General features: G+C 55.0%; 7 protein-coding genes across 7 annotated transcripts; 5 read left to right on the forward strand and 2 right to left on the reverse strand.

Annotated features, from left to right (window-relative positions):
• Positions 1 to 37: 37 nt before the first annotated feature.
• CONPUDRAFT_168511 (NCS1 nucleoside transporter family) lies at positions 38 to 2,359 on the reverse strand (the record flags this gene model as incomplete). Its single annotated transcript, XM_007774887.1, has 13 exons — positions 38 to 247; positions 304 to 432; positions 490 to 570; positions 636 to 711; positions 764 to 843; positions 899 to 1,148; positions 1,198 to 1,220; positions 1,276 to 1,632; positions 1,690 to 1,719; positions 1,776 to 1,965; positions 2,021 to 2,100; positions 2,161 to 2,173; positions 2,235 to 2,359. 13 exons carry the CDS (start codon positions 2,357 to 2,359, stop codon positions 38 to 40), a joined length of 1,644 nt encoding a protein of 547 aa, XP_007773077.1.
• A 198-nt stretch (positions 2,360 to 2,557) lies between these two features.
• Positions 2,558 to 4,123, forward strand: CONPUDRAFT_76310 (uncharacterized protein; the record flags this gene model as incomplete). The annotated part of the gene is made up of 4 exons (XM_007774731.1): positions 2,558 to 2,580; positions 2,735 to 3,330; positions 3,387 to 3,541; positions 3,584 to 4,123. 4 exons carry the CDS (start codon positions 2,558 to 2,560, stop codon positions 4,121 to 4,123), a joined length of 1,314 nt encoding a protein of 437 aa, XP_007772921.1.
• A 581-nt stretch (positions 4,124 to 4,704) lies between these two features.
• CONPUDRAFT_130045 (uncharacterized protein) lies at positions 4,705 to 6,932 on the forward strand. Its single transcript, XM_007774888.1, has 4 exons — positions 4,705 to 4,992; positions 5,054 to 6,041; positions 6,096 to 6,250; positions 6,302 to 6,932. The coding sequence occupies exons 1-4, from the start codon at positions 4,867 to 4,869 to the stop codon at positions 6,881 to 6,883; spliced, it is 1,851 nt and encodes a 616-aa protein (XP_007773078.1). The 5' UTR covers positions 4,705 to 4,866; the 3' UTR covers positions 6,884 to 6,932.
• Positions 6,933 to 7,233: 301 nt separating this feature from the next.
• Positions 7,234 to 10,832, reverse strand: CONPUDRAFT_168513 (glycoside hydrolase family 2 protein). The gene is made up of 10 exons (XM_007774889.1): positions 10,624 to 10,832; positions 10,446 to 10,573; positions 10,150 to 10,395; positions 9,077 to 10,099; positions 8,962 to 9,018; positions 8,806 to 8,908; positions 8,680 to 8,755; positions 7,898 to 8,624; positions 7,620 to 7,833; positions 7,234 to 7,561 (listed from the first exon to the last, which is right to left on the reverse strand). Exons 1-10 carry the CDS (start codon positions 10,814 to 10,816, stop codon positions 7,467 to 7,469), a joined length of 2,862 nt encoding a protein of 953 aa, XP_007773079.1. The 5' UTR covers positions 10,817 to 10,832; the 3' UTR covers positions 7,234 to 7,466.
• Positions 10,833 to 11,053: 221 nt separating this feature from the next.
• CONPUDRAFT_157878 (kinase-like protein) lies at positions 11,054 to 12,408 on the forward strand (the record flags this gene model as incomplete). The annotated part of the gene is made up of 4 exons (XM_007774890.1): positions 11,054 to 11,400; positions 11,454 to 12,103; positions 12,163 to 12,242; positions 12,304 to 12,408. 4 exons carry the CDS (start codon positions 11,054 to 11,056, stop codon positions 12,406 to 12,408), a joined length of 1,182 nt encoding a protein of 393 aa, XP_007773080.1.
• Positions 12,409 to 12,905: 497 nt separating this feature from the next.
• CONPUDRAFT_110356 (kinase-like protein) lies at positions 12,906 to 15,501 on the forward strand. Its single transcript, XM_007774891.1, has 7 exons — positions 12,906 to 13,027; positions 13,078 to 13,135; positions 13,185 to 13,281; positions 13,329 to 13,426; positions 13,516 to 14,325; positions 14,378 to 15,068; positions 15,131 to 15,501. Exons 1-7 carry the CDS (start codon positions 12,995 to 12,997, stop codon positions 15,294 to 15,296), a joined length of 1,953 nt encoding a protein of 650 aa, XP_007773081.1. The 5' UTR covers positions 12,906 to 12,994; the 3' UTR covers positions 15,297 to 15,501.
• A 142-nt stretch (positions 15,502 to 15,643) lies between these two features.
• Positions 15,644 to 21,900, forward strand: CONPUDRAFT_110361 (uncharacterized protein). Its single transcript, XM_007774892.1, has 4 exons — positions 15,644 to 15,721; positions 15,794 to 17,497; positions 17,562 to 20,235; positions 20,284 to 21,900. Exons 2-4 carry the CDS (start codon positions 15,813 to 15,815, stop codon positions 21,814 to 21,816), a joined length of 5,892 nt encoding a protein of 1,963 aa, XP_007773082.1. The 5' UTR covers positions 15,644 to 15,721; positions 15,794 to 15,812; the 3' UTR covers positions 21,817 to 21,900.
• Positions 21,901 to 21,950: the final 50 nt, after the last annotated feature.

Genomic DNA, 21,950 nt, shown 5'->3' on the forward strand with positions numbered 1-21,950 from the left:
ATGTTGGGCATGTCGACTGTACTGGGTTTTTCCCGTGTTATACCTCTACTGTTTTGACGTCAACGTTCTCCTTTCCGTCATATTCGCCCTCGCCTCCCGTCGGCAACTTTGGCTTACCCTCGTTGTTCTTATGGCCACCATGCGGTATACGATCGACGTCATAAGCCTGGATGAGCTCGTCAACAAACGTTCCGCGGGGCGGGAAGAGGACAGATGTCGTGTAATAGACCACGCATGAGACGAAGAACTACGGTGTAAACAAGATTAAGTTCATGAGCATTGTTGAAGACCTGTGGCACGTACGCCGTACATCCATGCGATGTCGAACAGGTGGGCGGCTTTGCCGACGTAGATGTTGGGGTTGATTGAGTTAGCTAGACCGGGGAGGGTCGGAATGACCGTGACTAGCATTGCAAGGACCGCGCGCCAGTTCTATTGGCTGCCTTGTCAGACAGTCCGGTCAAAGGACTGGAAAATGGGAGTACTCACGAAACCACCCGCGTAGCGATATCGCCCGTGAGGGTCGTACATGGCTGGTACATCAACTCGACCCTTGTGGACGAGCCAGAACTAAAGCAAGACACCAGATAAGTTAGGAAGATCGTTGAAGAACAGACGAGATGTACTGCACGCACGTCTGTGACCATGATTCCTGCAAAGGGACCAAGAACGATCGTGTAGCCGTTCATGAAGTTTAGGAAGCCAGTTGCACTAGAAAGATATCAGTAAACAAACTGGTTTTGCGTGCGTGTTTAAGGCGTACTTGGCTAGAATCTCCCATGGGCACAATGCCCAGCCGCCGATGAGCGCACACAACAATTGGCCCCTTCGGATGTTGATGTACTGACACGACAAGTTTAGACAGTGCATGACTACGAGCAGAGAGCGGAAGAAGTACCTTGGGGCAAAGAACAGTCATGTCGTTCCCGCATCCCAGCGAGTTGGCGCTGATGTTCGTGCCAATAGTGGCCAGCATAAACACAAATGATGCGAAGAACGCTGCGGCTCGGTTATCCCATCGGTCAATGAGGTCGAGGGGGTTCCAGAGGATGTCGCCATACAGTGTAATGCCTGCGCTAGTGACTGCAATTCCGGCGAAACTGCAGAGTGTGAAGGCGATGGGGATGATGAGAGGCTGTATGTATTGTCTAACACAGGTGTTAGCAAACGAGGAAAATTTGTAAGTGGCTGACATACGCCTTTTCGTCTTTGGCATATCGCTAGGGGAGCAGGATTAGTTCTTCAGTCGAAGCGAGACTAAGTTGTGGAACTTGCAGTAAAATCGGGAATATTGACAGACAAACTCGAGTATATCCCCAACGCGCTGTTCATTGCGCTCAGCCAGACCCACGAGAACGTCGGGTTGCTCAGAGTCGAATGCTGGTTGAAAAGTCCGCCAGGCTGGTGCGCCGGCACGCGGACAAAGGACCATATCACCATCGCGAGCCAGGTGATGGGCGTGAACACTCCCTTGACCATGAACAGCCAGCGGATCTTCTGGGGCGAGAGAAGCATGAAGGGGAGCTGGATGAGCCAGTAGAGGAAGTAGCACATCATGCCCGAGCTTGTGATGGAGGTGTCTGAGATGTGGTTCGGGAGGCGAGCGATGGAGGGCCAGATGGCTTTGAGCATCTGGGTTGAAATGTTACGAGCTTGAATGGATGGTAGAGTATGTATTGGGGAAGTTACCTGATACACGCATAGAGCTCCGTTGTAGCTCTGCCGACATTCGTGTTAAAGGGAACCGAAGGCGGGTCAAAAGGAGGTAAGAATACCTGAATCCCAAACCAAAACATGGACAAGATGACACGGCTGAAGACGGTGAAGTAGCTGAACCAAAATCCGAAAGAAGAGCGATTCAGGACGGGGAACGCGACGTGCAGACGCGCTCCTGTCGTGCCATTGAGAACCATCACAATAGATATGATACAGTATCCAACTGCAATGCATGGTAGAGCCTGCCGCCTGCATATTATGATTAACTGTCAACAAGACATGAGCATGGAAAGAAAAGTCGTACCAAGAAAGACCAATGGCAAGCATGGAACTAGCAAGCTCCCAGACAGCCAGGTTAGTTGCATCAGAGACCCAATAAGAGATCTATGAGACAACGCTTTTAGTTTTCACTTAGAGATAGTTGACTTTGTCGTGTCAACATACGTAGCTCCATGTCCTAGCCGAGACACTCGCGTTAGCACTTGTACTGACATTGACGTAATTGACTGGTGACATACGTCCAGGTGCGTAAATGCGGGGGGACTGGATCCATATCCTTGTTACTCCATCCTTTCGCGGGCGCGAAGCTTGCCTCCTCTGGTTCGAGAGCCCACCGCGAGGGTCTGAAGAAGTCGAGCTTCATGATGTGGCGACAGGAAGGACATGTTGAATGGGTTTTTAACGAGTAGATAAGTGCAGGGTTTGCCGCTGTGCACTCGGTGGTATATTTTGGGAAAGATAAGGGAGTGGGCGGCTACTTGAATGATCGGATGAAGAGATGCAGAGCCTCCGATTTGTTCCCTCTGTTCCTTCTCAATCACTCCAGCTGCTTTGATCAACAATGGGTGACAATACTTGCGTAGGGTAAACGACCACCTAGCTCCGGAAGCTTATGATGTTCGCTCAATACATAACTGAATGTTTATTTGCTCTTATTTTGGATTGTGGTCATCAACAATCCGACGGGTGCGTTCAAGGAGACGCCAACTTCGCTACATACTCTGCGTCACCCACGCAGTGTCACAGAAGTATTGGCTTTGTTCAGTTGGACTGCTACTGCATATCTTCAAGAGTCCACTTGGCGACTGTATCACACGGAGGACGCTAGGCGTCACGGGCACGATACCACTTTGGTGCCTCTAAAGCCTATGGTGACCACAGAGCTGGAGCAGCCAGCCAAATGCCAGGACTCAAGGAGGATGATCCCCTTTACGAAGTCTCTGTCTACAGTTAGAAGAGAAGAAAGCAGCGATCCTCTATTGTCTCCAAACCGTCACGGATATCCTATGGGATGCGGAACTCGGTGCTTTGTGGCCTATGATCATAATGATGGAGTCAAACCACGACTTGTACTTCTCAAAGATTTCTGGCGCGTGGCCTCTGACAGGCGTGAAAGTGACGTGTATGCCAAACTGAAAACGGAAGGGGTGCCGTACATATATGACGCTGTGATTGCCGGAGATGTTCCAGGCAAGCTACAAGAGTGTGGCGCAGACAGGAACGGTCTCCACCGTCTTGTCCACTTTCGCGTTGTCCCAAGCCGGCTCGGGCGACCTATTACGACCTTTGCTTCAACATGGCAGCTTGTGAAGGCATTGTCTTGCGCATTCAAGGGTACGCATTCTCTGTTCCCTTCTGCCATCTACTTCATGTGTTTTTCATTGCCGTAGCTCACCATCAAGCTTTCAAGAAGGCCCGCAGTCTACACAGAGATGTTTCAGTCGGCAACATCCTCATTGATACATCCACCGGCGATGGATACCTCATTGACTGGCATATAGCAAAATCAATTGACGATGAGGCTCCGAGAACGCATGAGCGAACAGTCAGTCTTTCTAAACTCTAAGTGACTTTCAATTCTGAAAAGGAATCAAAGGGAACGTTGCAGTTTCGTTCTGGTCGGCTTTTGGACCCTGATTTGGAACCTGGAGAAGCGTTGCATAAGGTCACTGACGACATTGAATCGTTCGTTCAAGTCCTTCTATGGATCACTTTGAGATACGTCAAGAGCGGTTTGCATTTTCAAAGTCGCAAGACTTTTCTTGCATACTTCGACTCCGAGTCGGTAGCGGTATCCAAGATGATGCTACTTACAAATCCCAACGCCCCATTGTCACTTTTGTCTTCTCCACACTTCAAGTCGCTCCTGTTAGGTCTTCAATTTCACGCTGGACTGCATCGCGCTGGAGAGGATTATCTCCCTATGCTGAGAGAAGTATGTGCCGATTTGGATCAACGTATTGAGCGCATGAACACCCACGACTGGATGGAAGACTACCTCGATAAATGCCTGGCTAACGAGGAATGGAAGTCGACAACGCATGATGGTTCGGAAGACCAAATGCCCACTCTGGCCACAAAACGGGAAAGGGAAGAAGTAAATAGAAATTCGCAGGAGCCCAAATAGGATAGCGAGCAAGTTCGAAAACGAGCCAAAACCGGCTGGAGGATTCAATATTTGGGTAACCTTAGCGTTGGACTCCAATATATCATGGATTTGCTCAATGCAATAGCGCCTTCCGGGGTTTCACAATGCGCATTGCGCAAATCTCAATTCCAACGCGTTCAACTACAAATTGGAAGCTGTAACATCTCCGGCAGCCGCAACATCAGGAACGTAGTATTCAACCTTTGTGCCTTTCAGCCTGAGGAGCATGTCTGTCACTTTCAATACCGAAGGAAGCCGTGCCCCAGGTGTCTTTGAGCAGTACCACTGCTTGATTGCCCCTTCATTCAAAGGACTGGAAGTCCCGGGTTCGACGGCCAAGAAGTTTATAAGTTTCGTCACGTAACGCGACGCAAGCTAGGCATGAGCCAGCAAGAAGATTGCTGACTGAGAAGTTGGCCTGCTTGCGCAACTTTATGTAATTACCACTATTTGTTCCTATTGATCTGTATGTAATTGCTCTTATTTGGACAGACAATACGGCGTTTCGAACAAACATCGCATCCTCTTCGTTGTTTCTTGTCTTCGCCATCACCATGTCGCCCACAACCACACCACCTTCATCTACGCAAGGGGCGTTACAGCCTACCTCCACTCCTTTCCATCAACGACGGGTCTCTTCTCAACCTTTCACCACGTTTCATGAGGAGAAGCACGAGGTATTCGTGCGAGCAGAACGCGAAATCGGTGGCAAATACACTACAATGACCATACGCTCAGTCCTGGACTCTCTTCCGCAACCGAAAGACAAGACGTTGCCTGAGGTTGACCCCTCGCCCTACTCTGAAATCGCCAATCAGCGACTTGAAAAGGACATGTATGATCCCTTCGTGCGTCGAGACTTCTTTCTGTCGCCTTTTAGTCTGCTAACAGCTTCTAAATCGCCTCCAGAATCAGGCCATGGCTCCGTTTATCTCCAAAGAGTGGTCGATAGTCAACTCTTCCAGCTCGGGAGACGAGGACTTCGCCTTTTTTGCCCAGGGTCATGTTATAAAACCCGACGTGACTATCTATCCCAAAAAAGGCGCTCCAGCTAAGTGCAACGTCCGTGGTCTAGAGACGTTTATCGAGTTCAAGGTCGACAAGTACGATGATCCTTTCGAAAACAAGGACGACAATCAGGCCATAGAAGTCCTCGAAAACAAAAAGGCGCGAGATACTCGTGGACAACTCGGGTTGTATATGAATGCTATCCAAGCTAGTCAGCAGCGAACACGAGTCTTTGGTATCTATATAAGACGTCAAGTTTGCTGCATTCTGCGTCACTCGCGAAGCGGTACAGAAGTAACTCCTCTATTTGATTGGACTAGTACTACATATCTTCAAGAGTTCCTTTGGCGGCTGTCTCACGCAAAAGACGCCGAGAGTCGCGGGCACGATACCAGTTTCGTCCCTCTAGAGTCTACAGACCACAGAGCTGAGGCAGCCCGCCAGATGCTAGGACTCAAGAAGAATGCCCCTCTTTATGAAGTCTTTGTCTACAGTCAGGAGGATGGAGGCTGTCGATCCTTTATTGTCTCCGAGCCCTTCACTAATACTCACACATATCCTATTGGACGCGGAACTCGGTGCTTTGAGGCATATGACTATAATGAAGGGTGCAAACCGCGGCTTGTACTTCTCAAAGATTCCTGGCGCGTGGCTTCCTACGGTCGTGAAAGTGACACATACGCCAAATTGAAAAAGGAAGGGGTGCCATACATACCTGACGTTGTGACTGCCGGTGATATTCCAGGGATACTACAAGAGTGTGGCGCAGGCGAGGAAAGCTTCCGTCACCTTGTCCACTTTCGCCTCGTCTTGAAACAGGTGGGGCGGCCTATCATGAGCTTCACTTCAACATGGGAACTTGTCAATGCGATTTCTTGTGCATTTAAGGGTACGCCTTCCATCTCCTCACGTTATCTATCTCATGCGTTTTTGATTGGCGCAGCTCACCATCAAGCTGTCAAGAAGGCTCGCATTCTGCACCGAGATATTTCAGTCGGCAACATCATCATCGATAAAGCCACTGGCGACGGATACCTCATTGACTGGGAAATGGCAAAATCAATTGACGATGAGGCTCCGAGAACGCATGAGCGAACAGTCAGTCTCTCTTCATTCTTACCCGTCTTCAGTTCTGAAAGGGAATGAAAGGGAACACTGCAATTTCGTTCTGTTCTGCTTTTGCGGCGTGGAAAAGCGTTGCATAAGGTTGTTGACGACATTGAATCGTTCGTTCAAGTCCTTCTATGGATCACTTTGAGATACGTCAAGAGCAAATTGCTGCCTGAAGATCGCAAGACTTTTCTTGGATACTTCGACTTCGAGTCGGTAGTGGGATCCAAATTGTTGCTTCTAACAAATGACAGACTAATCGGCTCATTGTCACTTTTATCTTCTCCACACTTCAAGGAGCTCCTGAAAGGTCTTCAATTTCACGCTGGACTGCGTTATATCGACGAGGATAGTCTCCTCGCGCTGAAAGAACTACACGCCGATTTGGATCAACGTCTTGAGCGCATGAATACCCACGAGTGGATGGAAGGCTACATGGATAGCTGCCTGGCTAACGAGGAATGGAAGTCGACAACGCATGATGGTTCGGAAGACCAAATGCCCACTCTGGCCACAAAACGGGAAAGGGAAGAAGTAAATAGAAAGTCGCAGGAGCCCGAATACAAGGACGAGCCAATTCGAAAACGAGCCAAAACCGGTTCGAGTGTTGTATCTGGGTAATCCTAGTGCTCATTGGACTACAGTATATCACATAATTAATCATATTACCACCACTGCCTTTCTGGATTTGCTCATCGATACCAACTGTTAATAGCATTGTTTGTACACTTGGCACGAGTGCTGTATGAGTAGCTTTAGACGACGATTTTTACAGGGTCAATGACAATCGCTGTGAAGGGGTGGAATCATGGCAAACATGATGAAGACAAGAGACAGGCGGAGAAGTAGGGGCTAATGCTATTACATGCAGCAAATACGCTGCCAGGGCGCATCGATGTTTGTCTGATGTTGGGCAGCTTGCTTGCACCGCGAGGATGTTTGTTCATAAATATGTATAAGAGCACCCCTCTAATCATGTTACAAATTATAAAATTATCGTTCGCGCGCGGTTAAATGCGATGCCAGGTTCACGTTCAAAGCTGAAACTTTGAACGCTTCGCCAGATTTCGTAGCACACATATCTCAGATTTAACACGCAACAAACGAAAGAAAGAAAGAAAAGACAAAAGAAGAACCGAAAACTTTCGAGTCAGTGGATTTAAGGATGCGTTGTTTAGCTATCGACTTAACGGACACCGAACCCTCAGACATGTGTGTTATTCCAGAGCGACCGCACGACAAAGTCCGCAGGGTCGGGGTTCGTGTTCGTCGACACGCTTTGCTCGAGTTTGAATCGAACTGTTGGGCATCGACTCCGTCAGCTTCATCCCGATCGCAACCATAGGGCGATACTCACCAGTACGATCGATGCCGGGTACGAGGTAGAATCCGTTGGAAGCCGTGCCGGTCGTCGTGTCGACAAAGTATCCGACCGTGCCCGTGGGGTGATCGACCCACGTCCACGGTGCGACGCCGCCCTTGGCGGAGAGCGTGAAGGTGAAGTCGTCTCCAGGAGTGACGGCGATCTGCGGGTCGACGAGCGCAGCTTCTGCGAGGGAGACGGGGGTGAACTGTCGGCCGGTGTCAGTAAAAATCCACTTAGACCACCAACGTAAAAAGGAGAAAATGCCGCACGTATTGCTCGTTCGTGACCGCCTTTCCGTCGGCCGTCGACGTCAGGTTCATCAACAGCCACGCGTCCGACGCGTTCGCGCCCTGCGGGAGAATCGTGCTCAGATTCGTCCCCTCGAAGATCACCGAGTTGTTCAGCGACGGAATATCGAACTTCGTCTGGGACGAATTGAGCACCTTCCCGCTCCAGTCGTACCACGTCAGCTGCGCCGTGCCCTGCACGTCGTCCCAGCGGTCGCTCGTCGCGAGCACCGTGAGACTCTCGTTTGCGGGGAACCAGAACGGGCTGATCACGACGGGACTGTACACGCTCGCCATCTGGTAGTTGAGCACCTTCCAGCGGCCCGAGTACTCGACCGCGGCCCACGAGACGCCCTGCCAGATGTCGTTGAGCTGCCACACGAGGCTCCCGAGGTTGTTCTCGCCGAGCCCCGCGCCGCGCCGGTGCCACGCGATCTGCGCGCCGATGGTCATGGCCTGGAAGACTTGCGTGCTCCAGCACCACTGCGCGAAGGTCTGGTTGGAGTTTGTGGTGCCTGGGGTGGGGAGCCACATTTGCACGGCCTCGGTCATTTCTGCTTGGCCCTCGGGGGCGTTGGGGTTCGGCCAGGACATGTTGGTCGGGAAGGGGTGGTGGTCGCGCGACATGACGACAGAGGAGTTGAAGGAGAAGTCGTCGGGGGATTGGAGGACCTCTTCCCAGCTGTAGAACGACGGCATCGAGTGGAAACTAAAATGGGGGCAGTGTAAGTCAAGAGGGCATAATGTACACGTCGGAAACTCACCCGAACTCGTTCACGAATCGAGATACCTGGAAGCTGCTGAGGTTAAAAGCATTTTCAGCAGTGTAGTCGTAGCGTTCTGTTGTAGTACTTAATACATGTCGCGAGGCACAAAATGGCGAGACGTACCGCTGTTACCGTAGATGGAGCCGGCGGTAGCATTGCCGAGGCGGAGGACATAAGGATCGAGACTGAGCGCACCATGCGTGGTTGAGCAGTCCGTGTATACAACCTGCAATTGCTTTAGTTGACTGTTCGAATGGGGTCACTCATACAAAAACTCACTGATTTGGTCTCGGAATACACAATGTCATGTAAAAAGTCCTGGAACAACTGCAGGAACTGTAAGATAGTAGCACGTCAGCACTCGTCTTTGAGTAATTTCCATGAGCACACTCACCTCATCCATGAGCTGTCCTCCTCCACCATCGAGAAGCATGACGATTCCCTCAATCTCGTTTCCGCCCGCCCACTGGACATTACTGGGGTGCTTGTTCACCCTGCGCACGTTCTGGCGAACCTCCTGCTCGATGCCCGCGAGATACCAATCCGCGACGGGATACGGCGTGTCGCTAAAAATGAGCTCGCTCCACGCGAGCACACCCAACTCGTCGCACAGCGCATAGAAGTCGTACACGCCGCCGTCCGCGCCCGCGCTCGAGGGCTGGTACGCGCCGCCGCCCCAGATGCGGAGCATGTTCTGGCCGGACGCGAGCGCGCTCTCGAGCAGCCAGCGCGCCTTGTCCGTCGCGAGGCGCGGGTAGAAGGGGTCGAGCGGGATGAGGTTCGTGCCTTTGGCGTAGAACTGCTGGCCGTTGATGAGGAAGTGCCAGCGGTCGCCCGGGGTGATGCCGCGTGCGGCGACTTCGTCGGAGGTGTAGGGGCGCTGGTCGAGGTAGATCGTGCGGAAGCCGGTGCGGATGGTTTGCTCGATGGTGTCGCTGGAGCCGGAGCCGGAGGGCGAGAGCGTGATAGTCAGGTTGTACAGCTGCGGGGTGCCGAGGCCGGCGGGGTACCAGCGCTGGGGTGTGCTGTCGGGGATGGTCCAGTTGATGCTCATATAGGTCGCGTCCGTCGTCTGCGCCGCGATCGCATCGAGCGCGAGTGGCTCGGACGTGAGCTGCAGCTCGGGGATCGCGAGCGTAACTGTGGGCTTGTCAAACGCCGCCGAAGAGCGGATGCCGAACGTGACGTTGACAACCCAGTCGGCATCCTCGGGAGGTGGAGCAGTCACGTTGGTACCCGACTTGTAAATGTCGACGGAGGTCTCATCGAGGAAGATGGAGCTGCTGCTGGCGACAGGACCCGAGGATGCGAGTTCGAGTGCAACCGTGGAGTCGTTTGACGCGCTGCTCGCGTTAGAGCCCGAGAGCGTGACGAAGTATGCTGGCTTGTGGATACCGCTGGGAATGAAGGCCGGACCCTGTGCCTAGTGAGCCATATGGAAGAAGAAAGAAGAGTGGTCATGCATACCCAGTCCCAGCCCCAGTCGTCCTGAATCTTGCGGGTCCACGTGCGGATGTGGGAGGCCTCGTCATCCCCGATGAGCTGTTCAGAACCGGGGAGCGTTGAGGCATTTAGTCCGTAGTACCACGCGGACTCGATGGCGATTGTCAGGTTTTTGTCGTCGCCCACGGGTGACTGGAGATAGCCCGAGACGTCAAAGACCCAGCGGACAAACTGGTTGTCAACCCAACCGACTGGGTGTCCTGCGAGAGTCTGCGTGACGTTGAAGTTATCAAGTGTTTCTGGAGGGCAATGAGACGCACTATGTCTGCGACGGTGTCGATGCCGTAGAAGACGAGCAAGGACGTGTCGTTCGAGCCAGAGCTGACTGCACTAGACATGTCGGCCGTGTAGGTCCAGTTATCAGCCCAGACCCAGCGCTCAGTGAATTCTTCATGACTGTCAGTTTTGTTCACGACGACTTGGAGAAAACTGGCAAACCATTGATGCCAAGGAGTGGTTCCGTGATTATACCAGCTTTTGCAAGGTCGAGATGCGCCTGCGAAGGCAGCGATCCAGGGATAGCGATGGATCCATTGGCGTTCTTGAGCGTCCAAGAAAGCTGGGACAAATCGACTACCTGGCCGAGTGCCAGAGACGGCCCGGCCAGGGCAAGCAGCGTCCTCGACAGCATGAGAGGTGCTGGGAAGTCTCAAGGAGCATCTGAGTGATATTTTGTTGTTTTATATGCGACTCATGACTGACAGCGATTCGTAACTTGGCACAAACCCGAATCCCCGCATGGAAGAGATGGTGATCATGTCATGCGCGTCACTCCAAGACGCGTTTTCTCACATTATGACAAGCCCATCATGTGACTGCGACGCGTGAAACTCAACCGTCGCGGGCACAGCCACACCCCATCCCTCCCATGTCCGTCTCTCACTTGACCAAGCAGTTCTCTGCCCTCGACGTCAACGCCAAAAAGGCAAACCAGCCCTCTGGTCCGACAAGGCCCATAGGCCACATAAAGACGCCCTCCCAGTCCAGCGTAGGCAAGCTGCTCGCAAAGTATGCCGCTCCCAATCCTCCCGCAACGAAACCTGCTGCTCCCAAAACCGCCGGGGCAGAATCATCCCAGGCAGCATCAAGACCGGGACCCAAGACAATCGATATTGGCAAGTACGACGGTGGTCTCGAGCTTGAGAATGAGAAGCGGGGGGAAAAGGTCACTGGCGAGGCTGCGGAAGATCTCGCATTAGACTCTAGTGTTGCAAGGTCAGTGCACGAGGCAGGGAAAAAGGGGCGCATGCCTAACGCATTGCACACAGAAAGTCCCCCACCCGTGAATGGAACCTCACCACCTTCGACATCGGCCGCCCACTAGGCAAGGGCAAGTTCGGGCGCGTGTACATGGTCCGGACAAAGTGCGAGCCGCGCTACATTCTTGCCCTCAAGACGCTCTACAAGTCCGAAATCGTGCAGGCCCGCGTCGAGAAGCAGATCCGGCGCGAGATTGAGATTCAGCAGAACTTGCGGCACCCGCACGTTCTCCGCCTGTACGGCTACTTCCATGACGAGAAGCGCATCTTCCTTATGCTCGAATTCGCGGGCAAAGGCGAGCTCTACAAGCAGCTGTCCAAGCATGGCTCGTTCTCGGAGAGGCGGAGCTCGCGATACATTGACCAGATGGCGGACGCGCTGGCGTACCTCCACTCGAAGCATGTTATTCATCGTGATATCAAGCCCGAGAACTTGCTCCTGGGTATTAATGGAGAGCTCAAGATTGCGGACTTTGGATGGAGTGTGCATGCACCCGGGAACCGGCGTATGACCCTTTGCGGTACTCTGGATTACTTGCCGCCGGAAATGGTGGAAGGCAAGGAGCACAATGAACGCGTGGATCTGTGGGCACTCGGCGTGCTCACGTACGAGTTCTTGGTCGGCAGCCCACCATTCGAGGACCGGAGTAGTACACAAGGTCAGTTTCTTATCCATTGTATAATTTCTTTGTTTTGCTAATATTTTGTGTAAATTTAGCTACGTACCGGCGGATCGCAAAGGTGGACCTGAAGGTGCCTTCACACGTTTCGCCGGAGGCTCGGGACTTGATCACCAAGGTACGCACTAGGCTACTTTGGGGACAGGACGACGTCATGCTGATCTGGTTTCTTGATGTAGCTGTTGAAATATGATCCTCAGCAACGTCTGCTACTGTCAGAGGTCAGGACGCACCCGTGGATTGTCAAATACCGGCCCAAGGACGTGTCGCGGGGTTCCGGGTAAATGGCTACCCTACTTGCGATCATTCTTACGCTTAAAATTTCGTCGCGCAGGCGTAGTGCGTAATAAGCGTTGGGGGTGACTTGCATCTAGGGTGTGGATACCTGATTATGGCGATCTAGACTCGGACATTGCACTGCGAAGCGATATACCATATGCATACATCATGGACTTGTTTTCTTTTGTTTCTTTCCAAAGCAATAATGTAGTAGTTGGCTGTAAGATGTGTGCATCTTAATTCTTCCATTTCATCCAATGCGATATCAGTCGCGCCACTGGCACGTGTAAAGAGGGGGCCTCGATGCTAAAATTCAAATCCACTGCTGAAATTGTAGCTTTTCCAATTGAGCTTTTTTCGACATGCCTTGAGTGAATCTTTGTACGCATATGCCGATTTTCCAGCGAGACTTGTCAGACTTTCAGAGGGCTGTGTGGTCGGAGGGCGGGCGACTACAAAAGGGGGAATTTGTGACTAATCTGGCTAGATGTCTCATCGCACTCCGCCTGGTTTCATCAGTGCTACTTAATAACTTATAAGTTGGCTGCACTTTTACTAGTCCGCCCGTCCACCCGCTCACATCGAGCAGCCATGTCCGACGCATTCGATGTTATACCCTTCCAGGTTACCCTCTTCAGCCTGATCCATCCGTAGCTTGCTGAGTTGGTCTCCAGGATATCAAGGGCGACTGGAAGAAACTGGGATCAGGCTCCTTTGGCAACGTCTACAAGGGTGCGTCATCTCCTGCTTGCGGGATCTTACTCAGACAAAATCTCCACAGGCAACTATCTCGGCATTGATGTCGCGATCAAGGAGGTCGTCCCCTCCACCAGCTACGACGTCGCAAAGTACTTTGAGAGAGAATGGCGGCTCATGAAGTGCGTCGCTGCATCGCCTTTCCCTCTGCCAGCTCACAGCCCGACAGAGAAGCCCGCCACCCTAACGTCGTCCTCTACCTCGGCCTCTCTCGCGCACCTCCCCCAGATAATCGCATCTTTATTATCTCAGAGTATATCGAGAATGGTACGATTATTGCCTTCTTCACGTCGTCACGCTACTCTTCCCACTCACGCATTCACTCACATGTCCACACTCACATGCCCTTCCACCAGGTAATCTGCGGATGTACATCTATGACAAGAAACGCCCGTTCCCATGGCAGTTGCGCATGTCCTTCGCGACTGACATCGCCCGCGCGCTCGCCTACCTCCATGCACGCAAGTGCATCCACCGCGACCTCAAGGGCGAGAACCTCCTCGTGACGGCCAATGCCCGGCTTAAGATCACCGATTTTGGCTTCGCCCGCATCGCAGCGCGCAACGAGGAGGAGAGCAAGCGGCTCACGTTCTGCGGCACGGACTCGTACATGTCCCCGGAGATCCTCATGGGCGACGAGTTTGATCTGCCCACAGACATCTTCAGTCTCGGCGTCATCTTCTGCGAGATCGCGGCGCGCCGGCTCGCGGACGACGACCACTTCAAGCGGCAGGGCCCGACGTTCGGGATCGAGGCGGAGGAGGTGAGGCGCCTGGCGAACCCGGACTGTCCGCCCGCGTTCGTCGAGCTGTGTCTTGAGTGCCTCGCGATCGACCCGGCGAAGCGCCCCGACACGCGGCAGATCCTGGAGCGGCTGCGGGAGATTGAGGCGGAGGTGCTTATGCGCGCGGAGGCCGGGGAGCTGCATATGGGCAGTGTGAAGTTCATGACGGCCGGCGGGTCGAAGCGCCCGAGGGCGGCGCCGCGTATACCGAGCTTTGGGCAGGGTATTGGGAAGGATATAAGGCAGTCGCAGATTGGGGATGCGGCTGAGAATGCGATGTCGGGTGGGGAGGAGAGCAGCGATGAGGAGGAGCTGATGGAGGCTATTTCTGGGCTGAATGTTAGCTTGCATTTGAACAGCGACTGGAGCGAGGCTACGGATGGTGGGTTGTAGTTGTATTTGTTGCTGGTTCAAGCTGATGGCGTGTTGTTCAGGGCATAATGCCAGTGATAACAGCGCACAACCGCTGATTAACAGTACATCGAGCAAGCTGTCGGATTACAGCACTACTGTCATCAGAGGACACCATACCCCTACCGCGACGGAGACTCAGCCGCCGTCGCTCTCGTCTATTCTGACTATTCGGCCGGCGCAGAACCCGAACGGAACGGCGCTGCCCTCGACTCCTCCTCGCCCCACAGAGCCCTCTGTCATTGAGAATAGTAGCTCATCGATAGAGTCGCCTGTTACCGACTCGACCGGGAGTGGGTCCAAGGGCACCCAGATGACGAACACGCCTCCGTCTACGACCACGAGCAGCATGACGACGACACCTCCGACGGCCAACTCGCTCATGTCGATCGAGACGTACCGCACGGCGGAATCGTCGACGGCGTCTACCACGGCGGCTACGAAGGGCTTTTCGTCGATCATGACGAATATTCCGCTTGTGCATCGGTTCACCCTGCTGCGTCCCGGGACGAAGCGGACGAGCATGAACGGGCATGGGTCGCCTGCTGCGACGACGAAGGGCAGGTCGACGTCGCCGACGCGGCAAGGGGAGGCGGCGAGCTGGAGCCCGCTGGAGCTGCTCTTCTCGAGCGGGCTGTTGGTACAGAAGTGTGATATCTGTATGAAGCGGATCGGGTGGAAGCCGTGTTTGGAGTGTGATGATTGCGGACTGCGGTGCGTTCTGGGTGTTTCTGTTGTGTTCTGATGAGAGTTTTCTGATTGTGCTTGCGCAACAGGACTCATGTGAAGTGTGGCGAGCTTGCGCCGAGGGATTGCGGGACGCGTGCGATGATGGGTAGGGCAGGGAACCATATTATTCATGGGCACGGGTCACCCCTTTCGAAGACCAACAAGCCGACCCCGAAACGCACGTCGTTGCCGGCCACGGGCGCTCCGCGTTAATGTGTTTCTGGGTGTGGCAGCATGGCACGGATTTTTCCTTTCTTCTACTTGTATGTGATGACCTTATGACCCGAGGACGTTTATTCGGTGATGCATGATGACTTTCCCCATGGCTGGCCTGCGTTAGGACTGTTCTGTCGAGAATTGCATACACAGCAGATGCGCAGGTTTCCGTTTTATTGTAGTGTAACGAATATATAATTGCTCGGCAGGATTGAGTGATTTCTCAGGCGTTTGTTGTGATCAGAAGGAAAGAGGGTGATTGGTTGATGCGGTCAGGGGTGATAATGACGGAAAAGAGAGTGAGGACCCACCCGGCCATGTTCTGACATGACAATGTGTTGACTCGACTCTCTACATTCACGACCACATTCACGACTACTATAAAAACGTTCATACGCCCGACGTTATTCCACACGACGTCGGTGAGTGCAGATGCGTGCCGTACTCGCATGGTTCAGCGATCTAACCGACGTTAACACATCTCCTCGCTACAGGGGACAGCGCCCAGTGTCAATGACACGAACACAAAATGATCCAGACGACCCGCCACGATCGAGGCCACGATCCAACACCGCGTTCGCCAATGCCTTCAGCGGCTGGCGCAAGCAACGCACAGACCCCGCTGCGTCCAACCCACCAGCGCTACCCCCCGCTGCACTCGGCGCACCCGCCGCCGCCGCCCTCCCGTTCGACGCCCTCGTCGAGTCCCTCTCGTCGCCCGATGTTGAGCATAGCCTGGCGAACGCGCGGGCGCTCGTGGCTGCGGTGAGCACGCACATGCCGCTGCCGAAGCTGGCGGTGCTCGATCCTGTCCTGGCGCAGCTGTGCGATGTGCAGGAGGCGCCGCCGGCGTTGCGAGCGGCGGGGTACGATGTGTTGGCTGCGTACTGCGAGCGTGGGGATGTGAGGCTGGGTGCGGCGGAGCGGGATGCGCGCATCGCGGGGCTGGCGAGGAGTGCGGAGTGGGGGCCGCCTGAGGTGGGCGAGGCGCGGTTGAGGGCGCTGAGGGGGCTTGTGAGGAATGGGATCGAGGTTGCGGGGGCGGAGAGAGTGTTGGTGAGGATGCTTGTGCAGTGGATGGGCGGTGCGTTTGAGTGCTATGTGGTGGAGGAGAGGGCGGCAGAGAGGGCGGAGAGGGCGGCGAGTGTGGAGAGCATCGCGGGCTTGCTGGCGAGTGTGTTGGACACGTTCAAGTCGGAGGACGAGCCTGCGGAGGTATTGGATCTGTATGCTGACTTGGTATGTCGGGCGCTGGATGCACCGCCGGTGTCTCCAGTCCCGGACTCGGGGAGCTCGACGCAAGGCACGCCCACGCCGTACCATACGGCCCCCGAGCATGTGGCTGCACCGCATAGTGCGTCGGCGATGCTCAGGCCGCCGTATCCGCTGCTCAGGACGGCCCCGTCCTCGCCATCTCTGCGGTCACTCGGAAACGCGGGCGGGGCACCGACAAAAGAGCCACCTGAAGTGGCCGTCACGCTCTATCTCAACCATCTATCGTCCCAGCTCAAGGTGCTCGCGCCACGCTATCTCAAATCTATACTCCCTATCCTCTTCCGTGCACAGGCGTTCTTTGCCTCGCCGCTGTCGCGCCTCACCGTCACCGGGCAGGCGCCCGCGGCGCTACCGATCGAACGCAAGATCCAGAAGAGGCTACTCTCGCTATTCTCGGGCCCGGACGCGCCGTCGTGCATGAACGTGCTCAAGAGCCACCTGAGCCCGCCACATGGGCCCGTCGAGGACCTGCACGCGCTCGCGGTCGTCGCGTTCGGCGCGCACCGCGTGCTGCGCAATCTCATCCGCCAGCGGCTCACCGCGCGCATGGCGCGTGCGTACATCTCGCGTGTCAGCGCGGAGCAGTCGACGCACTCGGGTGCGCCGGGGGGGAAGATGGACATCGGGGATGAGCTCATGCACCGCGCGTGGACACGCGACGAGATCGAGGGGTGGGACGAGGTGAGGTTCGGGAAGCTGCTTTGGCGCTCGGTCGAGGAGTGGCTGAGGTTTCAGCCGCAGGAGGAGGCGGCGCATAATTTCGAGATGGACAGGGAGCGGATCGTGGAGGAGGCTGCTGGGACGCTGCAGGATATTCTGCAGGAGTTTGATGAGCGGGAGAATGTGAGGCAGATGGGCGAGGACGAGGCGACGATTGCGGGGCAGACGCTGCGCAATCTGGCGAGCTATGTGCAACTTCTCAGGTTAGTCGTTCATCTATACTATGTGTTTTGTCGCAGTTTTGTCCTAAGATGTGTGTCTTGTAAGCACCTTAGACGACACGCCGTATATCCTGCCCATCGCTCAGCCGTCTGCCGCGCAAAAACCCATCTTGCGCACGTTCTCTGCGGTCCTCTCCCGTGACCACTCGATACGGCTGAATCCGCCGCTTTCCACGACCATGCTGTTCGTTGCGGACCATCTGACGGACGCGGATTGCGCCAAAGTCCCGCCAATCATGCTGGAGCAGAGTGACCTCTCGCCGATCTCACCAAAGTGGCTGCAGCAGTGGCAAGACATCTTGGGCAACGCCACCTTCTCGAGCGGCACGCACCCTCAGACTTGGGCTGCCATCGTGCAGGCGCTGCAGACGGTGTACGATAGTCTGCATGAAGCATCGGAAGATCGGATGCGACTAGCTGAGCTGGTGTTTAACTTTTGTCAGAAACGGTACCACGAAGTGCCTGAGGACCCTCTCGATGGTCGCGTTTTATGGCGAATTCTCGGAGACGAGGTGGTTTTTCTGACAGTGGAAAAGTATGCAAAGGACCCCGAAGATGCCGATGCACCAGCATCCGCTCAAGATATCATCGAACTGCTTGCTGATGTTGCCGTGGAGAGCTCACCGGATGAGGAAGAGGAGGTCGAGCCGCCGCCGAGTGCCCATTGGAACCATTCGACGTCGACGTCTGACACGGCGTCGCCGCAATCGTACTCTTCTTCCACTGGGACATCCACCGCTAGTTCTCCCGTACTATCGAGGCACCACAGTCAGTTCCGGCCTGTGCTAAAGGAAAAAGACTCGGCGATGCCTTCGGTCATGTCGATTTTGTCCTCGCTGACGGGGTCGCGGTCGCAAAGTGCTCCCCATCCAGAGGAGGAAATCGAGACTCCCGTCGAAATTGCCCCACCGATACCACCGCCAGAACCTCCACTCCCCCGACCGGCGCTCGCCATGATCGCCCTCATTTCTGTTTTTGGGCATCTCGCATTCTCTGCCCACTCTCAAGATAGGGACCACGGCACCGCCGCTAATCAGATTTACGAGTTGCTCGTGCAGCTGCTCGTGGATTCGAGGTCGGCGCGGGCGAAGCTCACTCTGCTGCAGTTCTTGATGCGGCTGAGAGCGACTCAGTCCCATCAGATGTATTTCGTGGAAAAGCACCCCGACGTGGACGGACACGTGCGCACGCTGGCGTCGCTCATCGGGCGGGTGCCGCCGCCTCCCCCGCCACCTCCGCCACCTGGCCACGAGGAAAGTAAGAGCCATTCGGCTGAGCCCTCGGACGAGGTTGGGCTGCTACGAACGCGTACACGCGGCGCTGCAGAGCGGGACGGGCGGCGGGCGTCGAGAGGGCGCGGACGGCCTTCTAATTCTGCATCGAGCAGGAGCCGGTCGAGAGCTCCTATGCCATTATCGCCGCCAGTGTCTGGGACGCCTGTGACGAAGGTGAGGAGGACGATGTGGACCGTGCCAGAGACGTGTCGGTTTCCTGTGCTTAGCGACACGCCAAGCTCGAGTCTCGTCTCGTATGACCCGGAAGGCGAGACCCCTTGTGTCTCGGCGACGGATTTGTACCTCGATGCGCTGCTCACGGTGCTCCAGAGAGAGAGAAACTGGGAGATTGTGTCATATGTGCTGTGCCACCTGCCGGTGCATCTCGGGAACAAGCATTTCTTTTGTGGTCCAAGGAGCAAGGTGATCATGACGAAGCTTGCGACGTTCCTTTCGACGGGCGTCGTCTCCGGAGAACTTGGCACGAACATCGATCGCTGGCCTCCCGGACTCAAAGCTCGGGACGCTCATGGTCTCGTGTTTCATTCCCTCACTGTCCTCGTCAGCTACAAGATCTGTTTCGAGACTCCGCTGCGGCATGCGCTTGTCGATGTCTTCCGCGAAGGATTGAACGGCACCCCGTCGACTATTATCTGCTGCCTGCACGCGCTGACCCTGTGCGCATACGAGCTCACCGCCTCTCTGAAAAAATCCCTGCCCGCCATCCTCGAGACGCTTTCCCAGATCATGTCCAACCCAGACATGGCAGTCCATATCCTCAACTTCCTCTCCATCGTCGGCTCTCTGGCCGATTTACAGACAAACCTGCGCGAGGATGATGTAAAGATGGTATTCGGCGTTGCGCTGCAGTACCTCCAGCACCACAACCGGCTCGGCGACCACCCGACGATCTCGTGGGCGCTCTCGCAGTACGTGCGCATGATCTGCTTCTACGTGGTGTACATCTGGTTCCTCTCCGTGAAGCCGCCCGACCGGCCGCGGCACATCCCGTACATCGCGCGCCAGCTGCTGCTCGCGAACGAGGGACGCCGGACGGTGGACGAGCCGACGGAGGTGTGCTTTGACTGGCTCGCGCGGTATTTGTATGTCAGCGCGGAGCCGAAGCCGAAGCCGGAGGGCGCGGTGCTCGAGGATATGGTGATGAACCCGAGCGCGCTGCGTGCGCCGGCGGAGCCGTCGGTGAGCGAGACGACGTGGTTGATTGGGAACTCGGTTATGACGGTGCGGACGCTGGAGCGGGAGGGCTGGGTGGAGGTGCTGTCGAGAAGGCCGTCTGGGTTTACCAAGTTTACGTGTCGGCTTGAGAAGCCACCCGCCGAGGAAGATGAGGAAGGAAATGAAGAGCAATCTGATACTATATTGGAAGATGGAGAGGGCGAGCAGTCGGAAACTGAACCTCAGGCAGAACCAGAAGCGGAGGGAACTGTGAGTAATATTTTGTGTTTACTGACATTTGACTCATTGTATGTTTAGGAGCCTTCTGATGTGACTCCAGAGCAAGAACCAGATGCAGAGAAGAAAGATCCTGTACCGCCGCTCAACCCGTCATATTTTGCTCTGCAATTATCCCCTCACCCAGCTACCTTCAATTTCCCTTCCCAAGGCGTCATCGAACCATCTACACTGCGCCGGTTCATTGGGAACCTCGATCGAGTTCCTGTCATCGACACACACAAGGTCGGGATCATGTACGTCGCACCCGGCCAGACCACCGAGCAAGAAATTCTCCGTAATACCTCAGGCTCCTCCGCGTACACAACCTTTCTCTCCGGGATGGGCCGACTCATCAATCTCCGTTCCCCGACGGATGTTTACACGGGTGGCCTCGATCCGGACGAGGACGGCGAGTACGCGTACGCGTGGGGGGATGACATCGGTCAGATTCTCTATCACACAGCGACGATGATGCCCTCGCGCGAGGGAGACGAGCACTGTGTAAACAAGAAGCGGCACATTGGAAACGACTACGTGCGCATCGTCTGGAACGACTCGGGCGAGCCGTATAGGTTCGATACGCTTGCGACTCAGTTCCAGTTCGTCAATATCGTGATTGAGCCGCACACGCTTCGGTCCGATTCTCCTCTTTCGGAATCGGTAGAGGAGGCTGGCGGGGACGTCGAGGTCGGCGTTGAAGGAGAGGGCGTAGCTAAAGCAGAGCCGGAGAGTGCTGTTGAAGCAGATCCAGAAGCGAACGACGCTGAAACGGACGGAGATGCTGAACCAGAGCCAGAACCCATCGCGGACGTAGAACCTGAAGCAGAGGAAGAAGCAGTCGTCGAAACCGAGTCAGAGCCAGTTGGTGATGCTGGCCTCGAATCAGCCCCAGAAGCAGACTTGGAAGAGGTGGTTGACGAGGGAGCGGACGCAGACGATGAAGCAGAAGAAATTGCACCAGACTCAACTGCTGAACAGGAAGCAGACATCGAAACAGAGCCAGAGGCACAAGAGGCTTCTGAGGTCGAAGAGACGGATGCTGGAACCCTTGTCGCCGAGGTGGAGACAGAAACCGGGGAGACAGAGGCAGCTACGGAGGATGAGGCAGAGCTGAGCACAACCCCATCCCCTACACCTCCACCTCCGATCCCACTTCCCCCTCCTACACTCGGCCCTGGCGAGCTGGCCCACCAGCGCGAGTACTTCAAAGTTAGCGTGCAGCAGGCGCCAGGCATGCGCGAGTTTACGCCTATCGGTGATTTCAAGCTTATCAGCGACGAACAACTGCCACTGCTCGTACGGCAACTGAGCATGCTCGCGGACTGGTTTGCTGGTGTTTTCATGCGCACGGAGCGCGACACGGTTGCGGTGGAGGCTATCACGAACTGGCGCAATCGTCTGCAGATGATTGCGAGGTTCAGGAGGAATAATATGCCTGAGGAGGAGGCTGCTCTGATTGGGAGGACGGGGGCGGATGGCGAAGGTGGCGAAGGTGGTGATGAGGGAGGCGGGGAAGGTATGGGGATGCTGGGATTGGAGGTTTACAGGAATTTCGCAGAGCTGTATGATTGAAAATGTTGTCGTTTTTTTTCCTCTTTGCTGTCGTTTATTTGCTAAACTGTCGTTGCGTTCTCATTTTTCCTGAATATTATTTACGGATTTTCAAACATGTTCGAATGAGTGGTCTAAGTCGACGCGAAAATCCG

Source organism: Coniophora puteana (assembly GCF_000271625.1).
Source record: "Coniophora puteana RWD-64-598 SS2 unplaced genomic scaffold CONPUscaffold_13, whole genome shotgun sequence".
Classification (NCBI taxonomy): domain Eukaryota; kingdom Fungi; phylum Basidiomycota; class Agaricomycetes; order Boletales; family Coniophoraceae; genus Coniophora; species Coniophora puteana.